We start from the raw sequence: 12,629 nt of genomic DNA, 5'->3' as shown, positions 1-12,629 counted from the left end.
AATTTGAAATTCTGTTAAAGGCGAACAGAGGTTTGGGGTCCCAATATATTTGACTTAGAGGAAAAATTATCTGTATATGGACAAATTCATGTAGTCGCATGTACACATTCAGACTCACTGATCCTACACAGACCATCCTCACACTTCAAAGTACTCAGTTACAAACTGCACAGCTCTCTAATAGTTCACCAAAACTGACCTTTGTTCTGATGAAATTCTTTAGTTTTTAAATGATTATATTCGGTGAACCATGTCGGGATAGTTACAATTCAACCATGTATATTTCATAGTTTATGAATGGATACATACGTACACAATTCATGCTATCAATCTATTCACCAAACCGTTTGTGCGACGTGTACTATGTACATCTATTCATTAGCTCTTTGTATAGTATCTCTCCCATCTGTGTACACTAATATACTGCACACAGGTGTTACTATATTCAACCACACTGCACTGCAAGATCTGAATGATGAATATCCTACTCTTCATGTGAAATCTTTACTTTGAAATACTCTGAAAAAGTAAATCATACAAATTCTGATTCTTTGCAGTATTACCTTGGTCACATTTGCTCTACGGCAGCCGTATGGCAAGTCAAAAACCGCTGTTTTAACATTATTTGGACCAGCTGCATATAGATGGTTTGAAAAAGAAATGAATAAAACGGCTTTTTTTGACCTGCCGTACAGCCGCCGCAGAGCAAATGTGACCGAGGTATACATGTAACACATAGGTTCTTGACCATTTCTATCTGGTCGTAGTAGTGTACCAAAAAAAAAATAATTGAAAGACAATTTTTCTCGATTTTGATAGAACAGAGCCCCGTCTTAAAAAGAGTGGCAATTGATCCAATCAATCACAACTATGGAATGCTAGCAACGTCAGCATTTAAGATGATGATTATTCAAAATACTTTCTAGATTGATGCTGTTTGTACTTAAAGAAAAAAAATGACAAAAAAATATGACACTGATGGATTTCCATACATATGAGGTTGATCAGGGCCCCGTTTTACAAAAAAGTTACAATTGATCCCATCAATCGTAACTCTATGGAAATCCATCAGTGTCATAATTTTTTTCTATGAAAAATTTGCACCATGTCCTTTGTATGCAGAGAAGCGCACTGAATTTTCAAGAAAAAAATGAATGCATGAATATACATCATCAGTTGGACCAAAGACAAATTGAAGGAAATATCTGCTAGAATTTTTTCTCAGTTAAATTTGGTTGCCTCTAATGATATTATCCTGTTTGTTGCTGCCATATTTACTTCTTTGCCCAGCTTGCCCCTTGTCCCTCTGTGATGCTCCAGCCATAGAAGGGTTAAGGTGTAAACAAATATGGCTGCCTGCACCAAATTGGGTGATATCGTAACATAAGAGGGAGACAAAATCAATACATTCATAAATTCAATGAAAACAAAGATATCATACTCACAGATTGTCTTTTTAAAAGAGTTTTCTGTTTATTTGTGGTTTCAAATTTGATACCATGTGTAAACTAAAAATTAATCATGAAGTTTATTAGATTAAAGCATTCATTTTTCATAGGTGCCCTGATTAGAAAAAAGTGATGCACAAACAAATGTTCCCAAGAATACAACATTAGATATAGGCCTATAATTTTATTAAAGCTAGGATGTCATTATCTAAATGGACTCCAGTCTTGTATTATTGACCTATCCTGGGTTTTTTTTCTTGCAGGATTATGCCAAGGTAGTACATGAAAAGAAGATGCTGCCATTCCCATGTGGTGATGAAGAATTGGACTATAAGCTAGGTATTAAAGACTGAGGCCTATATTCTGAAGTCGGGTTTAACTTATTCTGTGCTAAAATTATGGGGAGCCAAATATTCAAAAATTATGTTTATATTGTATGTTTCTTAGGATTACTATTTTGTTTCCTAAATTACTTTCATTAGGAAGAAAAATACTTCAGTTATCATTCCCAGACTATTAAGAATAATTTAGGTGGCATGTGAGCTAATGAATTGAATGTGTACTATTTGGGCTTTGTTCCCCAATTGGCTTTCCACAGTTACATCATGACTTTAAACCAAGGTTTAATTGAAACCAGAGTTCAGAATACGGGCTTGAGAGTTTTGTGCCTTTGATTTTATTTTTACTTCCACCAGATTAGAGATATGAGTATGTAATGATAGATCTATTCATGTTTTTTCCTGAACAGGTAAGGGGGGGAGGAAATAATGATATAACAGCTATTCTTTTAGATGGGATGATAAAAATTATTTGACAAACACCTACATATTTTTTCTCTTTTTCAAAAAAATATATTTTTCAGTTTTAAATAGGTTTGTACTGTTTCTCTTGTATTTTACATGACAGCATTTGCCCTTACAATGATGAATACTGGGAGAGAGGAGATGGCCATTGACATTCTATCTGCCCTCATCAAGCAAAATCCTAAGTTTGTTGGGGCGTATCACGCTAGAGCAGTGGGATATGCAAGAAGAGGCATTCAGGTAAGATACATGCTCTTCCAATTTTATTTTGTTTATTTTTTTTTTGGGGGAGTGAATAACCATTGTTTCCACAGCTCAAATACAAATTTCCAGATTCTGAATCCCAGTTTTCTAAAATTTAGCCTCATTAGTCTCATGCTTGAGCGCCTAAATGAGCAGCGCAGCTCATAAAGCCTGGTTAATAATAGCATGCGCTTTGTATCCTCAGGCAAATGGAACAATATCAAATCCAGCTATTATTATTATTATCATCATTTCTTGGAATCTTTAAGTTTGTTTTTATAAAAAAATCTTAGAATAATGCAGCAAGACTGAACTCAGGCCTAGTGACCCAAAAAAGACCTCTTTTGTACACACACTTCTAAAGTAGGGACTAAATCTCTTTTGCACCTTTGTAGACAAATTTTGAGCCCCATAACGAGGCAGATAATTCAATAAAATAGCATGAATATTGTAACTTGTTACATTTCAATTATTGTGTGGTTTTAATTTTTTTATTTCTCGTAATTTCTTGAAATATTTTCATTTCCCCAAGATTATCTGGAGATGATTCAGACTTCCCAGGGTTTGAGAATTTTTCTTCAAAGTGAAAGCACTGTGAATGTCACACTTGCACTGAAAAGATGGATAGTGCAAATCTTCTATGTGTATGTGTCTGGGTGGAAGTAGGATGAACCAAATTAATATACCAGCGATATCTTATTTTCTCTACTCTTGTAATTGAGCATTAGGGAAGTTTTGTTTTTATAGGGAATTGCTATGCTGATTTCAAAGTGCTGTAATAACTTTTGACTTTTAGTGTGTTTATCCCTAAATTTCCTATCCATGTTGTTAAGCAGGGGAGTTTACATGTATGTGAATGGGAGTAATAGTAAATACATACCGTGTGTGTACTTGGTGCCTGAATACTCGCCCCCCCAAAAAATAAAAATAAAATAAAATAAAAATTCTTGCAATATTTTGAAACTCTCCTGGAGGCTCGCAGTACTTGGTGCATTAGTATACCTTACTGACCAGGGGCCCCCGTTTCATAAAGGACTTGCATCTGTTGTAACTTTGCCATAATGGCAACTACTATGGTAACAGAGCTCAGCAGCCAATCAGAATGAAGTTTTCCATGATAGTTGTCATAATGGCAAAGTTACAACAGTTGCAAGTCCTTTATGAAACGGGCCCCAGGTACACAGAATGTCACAAGGAATTTGCTTTGTTTCCTAGGCCTAATGATTTTCCTGCAGTGAAAAAAAAAGATAGGTGGGTGCGAAGGGCGATTAGACCTTGAAATTTTTTAAATAGCCATCAGGAACAAAATAAAGAACCATATCAAATGATTTTTCTGCCCATGGGTCATAATGCATTAAACTCTGTACACAATAGACTTTTTAAGCGGTCCTCACAACAGGAATTTTAATTTCTACACTTATTTCCGTTTCACAGTTAGGAATTTTTATCCAAATATCAACTCATGGACAGTGCTTCTGAACCATTATGTTGTTAATTTTATTAGGTTAACTGTCTTTAATGTGCATTCCTATCTATGTATTCATTTATATAATAATATTAAAAAAGCCCTAGTAAATAGAATTCTAGATACATGTATCCCAACATTTGTAAACAGTAGTATTGTTTGAATGAATAGGTGAATCACCAGTCAACAAGTACATGTATACTACTAGATAGGTTTATGATTACTATTGTTTACCATGATTCACCGTGCACAGCTGTGAGAAAGAGTCCAGCTGTTCACCACTATATGTTAATATTACTTAACAAAAACACCTGGCATGCGAATGAGTATTGTATCTAATTTTTTATCAACAAGAGTACTGTATTGGGTTAATACAATTTTTCTAATGTTTTTATTAATTTGTTTGCTGATGGAAATTTTGTTAGAAGCAAGCAATTCGAGCAAGTTTTATACCCCCTGACACCGATCTGTAAAAAGATAGCTCAGTCGGTAGAGCGGGGGATTCGTATTCCGGTGACCCGGGTTCGATTCCCATTTGGTGCGCTAGTGCCCTTTGGTAAGGCATTAATCCTCAGTACCAGGTCCTTCGGAGAGGACCTTAAGCCGTCGAGCCTCTGGTTGCTTGCTTACAAGCATTCTTGCTTTCTTAGCAATTAGGTAAAAATCACCACCATCACATGTTTTGATCAGATTGCGGATGGTGATGCTAAAAATTCAATGAAATAAAAATTAAAATTTTACCACACAGACCTATTAAAACTTAATTGAAAATGACATAGTGTGTGTTGTTCAAACTCAATCTTGTTCATCATTTTTTTGCATATATTAAGATTGATTTATTTCATTCAAAGTATAATTGATTAACAAAGTAATGTATTAAGCACTGTTATCCACTGTAAAGAGTCCTGAAGTTGCTACTTGTAATAGCCGTCCTTAGTCTGGTAATAGCACATTGCGCAAGCATCTTAAGAAATATTCATGTAAGCCACCCATTTACTACCCCTGGGTCATGAATGCATCACAATGTGTGTGACTGTCTGGTAGAAGGAAAATTAATGTACAGGGCTTGAATAAATCCAAGGCTATTGCCTTGATACTCTGTGAAAGGGATACTCTGGGCTGAAAATAATTACTTGTATATCTAATTACATGTAAATAGAGTGAAATTAACCAAATAAAATTCTGAAAGTTTAATCCAAATCTAATAACAAATATAGTTAATGACTCTGGTTTAAATCAAACCCTGGTGTAAAGTTGTGGTTTAACTATGAAGAGCCATTGGGCCACAAATCTCGAGAAATAGTACATGTATCATTTATCAATTCTTATGACACTCAAATCATTTATAATAGTCTCAGAATGATGACTGAAATATCTTCGTTAAAAAAGAAAAGGGAAGCAAAATAGTAAATATAAGAAATATGCAATATAAGCAGAAATTGAGTTTTTGGCTCCCATAATTTTAGCACAGAGTTAGACCATGGTTTATTAATGTTAAACCTAATTTTAGAATATGGGCCGTAAAGTTTAGCAATATTTTGTGGAAACAGTCAGGCATAATGACCTGAAAAGTGATTGGATATTGAGAGTATAATAGTAATAACGAGAATGCAATTCATTAAGCACTCGATTCCCACTTCCCACGCTCAGGGCACTCATTACCATTATTACCCTGGCTTTAGAGTGTTGTATGTGCTCTTAATATGTTGCATTAACAATCTATATAAAGAACAAGGGACAAAGCTGTCTGGAAAATACAATACATTCAAGTGGTAAAAAGAAAGAACACAAAATCCTAGTGAGCATTCAATATTTTACTGATTCCTCTTCCCCTTTATATTTGAATACATAAAAGTGAAGAAAGGGGGGGGGGGGTGCTTCATTCATCCATGTGCTGATCTTACTCAATATTACTTTAGTGCAGGGCATTTGCAGGTCACTTGCCAGGGGTGAAGGCGATGATGAATTTATTTAATGTAGCCATACATTATACTGTGTATGGTATTCATTCATTTTACTACACACAAATAATGATAATAGATGATACTACTACTACTACTACTACTACTACTACTACTACTACTACTGCTACTGCTACTGCTACTGCTACTGCTACTGCTACTGCTACTGCTACTGCTACTGCTACTGCTACTGCTACTGCTACTGCTACTGCTACTGCTGCTGCTGCTGCTGCTGCTGCTGCTGCTGCTGCTGCTGCTACTGCTACTGCTACTGCTACTGCTACTGCTACTGCTACTGCTACTGCTACTGCTACTGCTACTGCTACTGCTACTGCTACTGCTACTACTACTGCTACTGCTACTACTACTACTACTGCTACTACTACTACTACTGCTACTGCTACTACTGCTACTACTACTTCTACTGCTTCTGCTGCTACTACTACTACTACTACTGATAATGATAATGATAATAATAATAATGATAATAATAATAATGATATACATATACATAGAATTAGTATAGCATCTTTTTCATTTTGATTAAGTGCTCAATGATCTACTTAAATGAGCTACAAAGATGTGTATTCTATGATGTAGATGCTGAACGAATAAAAAATGCCATAATTGGGGAAAAATGAACGCACGAAAGCGTATTACTGAAAGGAAGACAACCCCAAAGGATACAGTTACGGTATGGGAGGTACACAAGTCATGCAGAACAAGGACAAGAGACAGTGAGAGGGGAAGAAAGGAGATGAGAGAGATAGAATACAAGCACAAAACAGGATGTGAATAAAAAGGGAAATACCCTCTCCCTCTCACCCCCCCCAAATAAAAGCAAAGAGAGAAAAATGGGAAACGAACGAGGAATTAAGATACCCAAGATTGAGAGATGTAGGAGTGGGAAGGTGGGTAGGGACATAAGTTTGCTTCTGTGATGGTTATAATTGTACTCCTGTTTCAATTAATTCAATTTTAGGTCCTATAGTCAATCATAGGTCTTGCAACCTATTGTGATTGATTTTTGACCCCATTTGCTCATCAAAACTATAATTTCATTTCCCACATTTTTTTTTAATTTGTATTATTGAAATTGAAAACCTTGTATTTTTGTTACAATTGTGTTTTTGTTTTTCTGTTTTGATTTTGTTTCTGTTTTGTTTCATCCACCCTCTTTGGTACTTTGTTACGATTTGTTATTCTTTGTATGTTTGTATATTGCATGACCTCTCTGAAAACCAGTGAAGGGGCTGATCAAAGGGCTTCTTAATGTGTTTGAATAAAATGAATCAAATTATCCATGATATGTTGAATACTATTTCTTTATGATTTTGATTCTCAGCACCCCATGAATGCTGCACTGGCTTTACAAGACTACACCAGGGTAATTGAACTCAGTCCTAAAGATCCAATCGGATGGGAAAAGAGAGCGGAGGTAAGCGACGTGATTGGAACCTCATTTCTTATTTCCACTTTATAAAACCTAATAATAGCGACATTGATTTGGCTCGGCAATAGTTATGAAAGCTGTTTTTCAACTGTTGTACACAGAACATGTAGTTAGGAAGTCTCCTTGAGATTGTGCAGTATTTCTTGTTAGAAGTCAGCATCATTTGCTTCCTTTGTCAAATTATTGCCAGACATATTACTGCGTACTTACCTTGTGTTCCTATTGAGTGGGAACATTTCTATTTTGGGGAGGGAAAATTGCTATTTCAACCTGAATGTTGCTACTCTGTTATAATTTCTGTGAAGTGATCTAGAAAAAAAAATAGAAGGATGTTCCTATTTCTAGTAGTTTCTAAAGCAATTGGCTCTTTATACTTCTTGGCTGTCAGCGTTGGCAGATATGTAATTCTTTAAACATGTATGCACAAAATATTTACCAGAGCATGCAATGATAATAGCAATATGATAACAGTGCAAGTGTAATGTACATGTAATAATGATAATGATAAATGATATTTTATTCTGTCTCTGGGCAGGTCTTTTCAACACAAGGAAGGAATCGAGAAGCATATGGCGATATATCAAAAGCACTTGACTTACGGCCTACAGCCAAACTATACAAGTACCGAGGTTACATGATGTTCAAAGAGGAGGTATGTCGTATTTGATATTAATAATAATAATGATAATAATAATAATGGTGGCTACTTATATTGCGCACAGGTCCACCTTTCGGTGCTCATGGCGCTTCAAGAAAAATAAACACAGCACACAACAACAATAGAAAACAAAAAGAATAGAATATGAATTCTCCTGAATAAACACACTATTAAACTGTTAATTGGAGATCAAACAAGTTTTCAACTGGGACTTGAATTTTTCTGTTGATGAAATTTGGCGTTATTGGATATGCAATTGATTCCATAACTTTTGTCCTATAACAGAGAATGCATGGTCCCCCCATTTGTGTTATGTTCTAGGTGTCTGGAGCAATCAGATGAAGAGCGGAGACTAAAAGCTGATATTTTGAGATAGAGCTGTGGAGATAATAATAATAATAATAAGATATGTGGGGAAGAGAGAATAAATTGAAAGATGTATTAGTAAAAGAATTTTGAAGTTGATTCTTTTATCAACAGGCAGCCAATGTAGGGACTGGGTGATTGGTGAGATGGAGTCATACTTTTAGTGTACCTATCAAAAAATTTGATAGAGGCTACATTTTCTTCCAATTGGCAAAATTTCTTTGATTGGTATTCATGTATAGGAAGTTTAGTTATTCTCCAGGTCTTGTGGAAAGTAATGATGTAAATTACATTTAATTATGAGATGAAGGACTATGTTACAGGGTATTGTAAGATGGCAATTTGAATGGAACATTGGTAATGTGAAAAAAGGATAGAAAGATGTTTTGTTGCCAACAAGCTCAGCGAAAAATAATGCTTTCATTAATAATGTGGGAAATATAATTTATATGATTGCCCTGGTAATTGGATGGGGCTGTTGTTAAAGAGACAAGGTTTGCTTTTATGATATGTCATGCATTTGGGGATCAAATTTTCTCTAATAAACTGAATATATTCTAATTAAGTAATGTCAAGATTGTATTATGAACTCAATTTCATTTCAGCTTTCGAAGTTCTTAAATAGCCCAAGAGCCCTCTCTCCCAGTACTAACCTTCTTATTTAAATGTTGATGATTCCTACTCAAAACAAACATGTATTGCCCATTTATAGTGGACTCTTATAGTGGTTGTTTTGAGCAAACAAAAATTTTTGCAGTCTTCTATATCATTGAACATCTCAGAAATCTCTGCCAAAGTCCTTGCCTTCATTAATGATAGGGCCTATAGTAATATTCCCCTTTTATATAGCAGTTATTATATCAGTAGACCTATAATATCTCTAAAATGCTTTACAGATATGCCCTTATACATAGTATGCACAATACAACACCCACATTCATTGTATGCACAATATCCCCTCCCTGGGGATTTACACATGTAGAGTGTTATGGCCTAGTGTATTAGTTTTCTGACTTTAAAAGGGTCATGGGTTCAAATCTCAACATTCAGCAAGGAATTCATCCATGTTGTGCTGCACTCAACCCAGGTGAGATGAATGGGTACCTGGCAGGAATTTATTCCTTGAAATGCCACCATGCTGTAAAGGCTGCGAGGCTACAGCCAGGGTAATAAGTCCTTTGGAAGCGCATAGGGACGTTATGACATAATGTGATATGCGCTATACAAGGACTGCGTTATTATTATTACAGCTTTTATCAAAAAGACTTCTGTTAAAAATCCCTACCATTTTAGTTATATCTGCCTACTGAAACAATCATTGCATTCTTATCAATTTGCAGAAAAAAAATTATTGCAGTCTTTTATTATTTTTCAATATTTTATGTTTTGTTTCCAACTTCCTCATAGAAATATGTTGCAGCAACCAAGGATTTGATGGAATCAGTTCAAAAAGATCAGACACAGATAGACGTTGTTCATCTACTGGCAATATCTTTATATCATCAAGGAAAATTACATGTATGTATCGGGAGTATTACATTCATTGTGCCATGTCTTTTATTAATTAGGAGAAGACTTTGTAATGGGATGATGTGTTTATAAAGCCTTGCAGAGTAATAATGATTAGCAATGCCATTAGCACTTTAGAGCAGTGTTTCCACAGATCCAAAACAAATTTCCCAAAACTGAATCTCAAATTTCCTGAAATTCATAGACATTTCCTGGAATTCTTCAATTTTTATTTTTCAACTAAAATCAGATATTATCAAAGCGAGCCCAAACTTGGTCCAAGTGACCAAAATCATGGAATTCAACCTTTTCTGTTTTCAAAATAGCGACAAAATTACAAAATGCGAGCAGAAAATTTTGAGTTTTGAGTATGAGTACTACGTATGTGGCAAACGATTCTTTGAATATAACATGAATATTGAAAGTTGTTACATTTAATTGTACTTTTCCTGGAATTTTTTCATTTCCCAAAAATTACCTGAAAATGATCCGGATTTCCCAAGTTTCAGGAATACCCTATTTTTATTTTTTTCTTGTGCAGGAAATTAGAGATCGGTATACTGTAAGAGATGAAATAGACATGAGAGAAATAAAAATTACATGAAGAGATATTCTATGGAAATGTGGCTGAAATGATAAAGATATGAGAGCTCTAATCCTTTGTATATTATTAGCAAAATAACACTATTCAATAGATAGGATTTTAATTTCAAGAAAAGAGGAAATGCACATACATTGCAATTTTCCTATGTTCAATGTTTAGTACAGAATTGATTTTTCTTTCATGTACAGTCTTAGTGTTTATTTCATTATTTTTTCTTGTTTACCAAGGTTTCAGTTTTAAGAATAGAATAAATGTGTGTGTTGATGTTCATGATCACAAATTATTTTGTTAATACTGAAAGGAGTATGCTGAAGTTTCTATTGTGTAAGGGATATTCCTCTTCCTGTTTTATACATGACATTATGAACTCTATCGGGAATCAAACCTAGTAATCACCGGGGGCCCTATTCATAAATCCTGAATGAGTCTAGTCTAGCAGCCAATGGTATCGACCACAATACACAATTAGGTGATTAGTAGACTCATTAACGGTTTTATGAATATGTGGTCCCTGGTATATGCGCTTTCCATTATGATGAAAAGATGGAAATATAAAGATGAAAAGTGCTGAAGGTTATGCCAATTTGAAAGGCCTGTTGATGGTTTTATATCTAGAACAAGGACACACAATGTATGAAGTGTGCATCTGAACTGTACATGTATGTCTAGTATTATCTATTAATTTGTAAGTCTATGGTTATTCATTATTCCTCTGTATGAATTATTTATACCACCCAGCAGGTATTCTGCTAATTAAGCCTAGGTTTAACCCTAGTCTAAACTAGAATTTCAAAACCACACTTCTATTGTAGACTGGCTTCATTATATTTCTTCATATTCATGGCAATTATGATATACCAATTAATTCATTGAAACTCATTATACTTTTGTATTTCATATTCTTCCCATTTTACAACTCAATTAATTATTTGAAAACTCTTTGCAGCAGGATAAGAATAATTTTTCATTGGCGAATAAGTTGACAATTGGCACTTCATAATAGTGTTGTGTATAACTGAACCATGGCTATCAGAATACCACCCCATATATCTATCCTTCATTATGTCTGTCTGCATTTATATGTCTGTCTCTTTTTCTCTCTCAGCCTTTCTATGTCTGTCTGTCTGTCTGTCTGTCTGTTTGCCTGTCTATCTCTGTTGTTATCTTTTTCTTTCTCTTCCTATTTATTTTTATCTTTTTATTTCTCTATACTGGAAATGTGGAGGTTATATACAGTAGGTAATGTAGGGACAGCGATTTTCTGTTTAAAAAAATTGCCTTTTCTGTTTCAGAAAATCTTAAATTCTGTTTCAGCATGTCTGAAAATGGAAATTCTGTTTCCCCATAGACTGTGTACATGAAAAAGTGATCATTCCGTTTACATAGCGATGTGCAACACTCGAGCTAGTTTATTGTCTGAATTATCAATTAATTTGTATATATATCTCTTTTCTGTTCTTTTATTAGGAAGCTGTGAGAATATTCAAGAAAGCCTTAGAATTAAAACCTGATTATGTTGAAGTATTAAGAAGTTTAGCTCGTGCGTACAGGTAAGAACAATATATGACCTTGAATGATGAAATGAAATTGTTCCTGTTTGAAGAAGGGGGCTATAGTGCCTTTCTACCTGGCATAGTGGTGTTCTCCGCAAAATTTGTATTCTCCTTTTAAAATTTGTATTAATTATTATTTTTGTTTATGATTTTCAAAATGCAAAAGATTTTGATATGCCTGTTATGCAATGTAGAATTTAGTTAATGTATTTGAGGGAACTTTTATCCACAAAGCCTTAAAGGCCTTTCTTTAAGTTCTCTTATTTCATTTCATATTTTCATGTATTTTTATATTGGCATATTATGTGATAATTGTGTGTGTTATACTTTGTAAATATCTTTTTAGCAAAATGAATTAAATGGATTCAATCAATTTCATAACTAATTATGAATCCCCCTTCCTGGTTTGCAGGGATTAAACCACATTTTGAACTTCAATTTTGTTTCTATTACTATCAAATAGTTTATATGCTCTTTTCTGAATAAATTGTTTCTGATAAGAGTTTTTGAACTGTTGTTCTTTGTTATCTGTCTTTTCATTAAACATAGGTAAATTCAGTATCTGA

The 12,629-nt window shown here is 34.3% G+C and overlaps 1 protein-coding gene across 1 annotated transcript in view; it reads left to right on the top strand.

Annotated features, from left to right (window-relative positions):
* LOC121418541 (tetratricopeptide repeat protein 13-like) overlaps positions 1-12,629 on the top strand; it is a 40,988-nt gene that overhangs the window by 10,480 nt on the left and 17,879 nt on the right. Inside the window, exons 3-8 of the mRNA XM_041612463.1 lie at positions 1,712-1,787; positions 2,355-2,491; positions 7,266-7,358; positions 7,909-8,025; positions 9,805-9,915; positions 11,978-12,060. Coding sequence (XP_041468397.1) covers positions 1,712-1,787; positions 2,355-2,491; positions 7,266-7,358; positions 7,909-8,025; positions 9,805-9,915; positions 11,978-12,060 — 617 coding nt within the window. The remainder of the gene's footprint in view (positions 1-1,711; positions 1,788-2,354; positions 2,492-7,265; positions 7,359-7,908; positions 8,026-9,804; positions 9,916-11,977; positions 12,061-12,629) is intronic.

Source organism: Lytechinus variegatus, chromosome 7 (assembly GCF_018143015.1).
Source record: "Lytechinus variegatus isolate NC3 chromosome 7, Lvar_3.0, whole genome shotgun sequence".
NCBI lineage: Eukaryota > Metazoa > Echinodermata > Echinoidea > Temnopleuroida > Toxopneustidae > Lytechinus > Lytechinus variegatus.
This window is presented reverse-complemented; position numbering and strand designations above follow the sequence as displayed.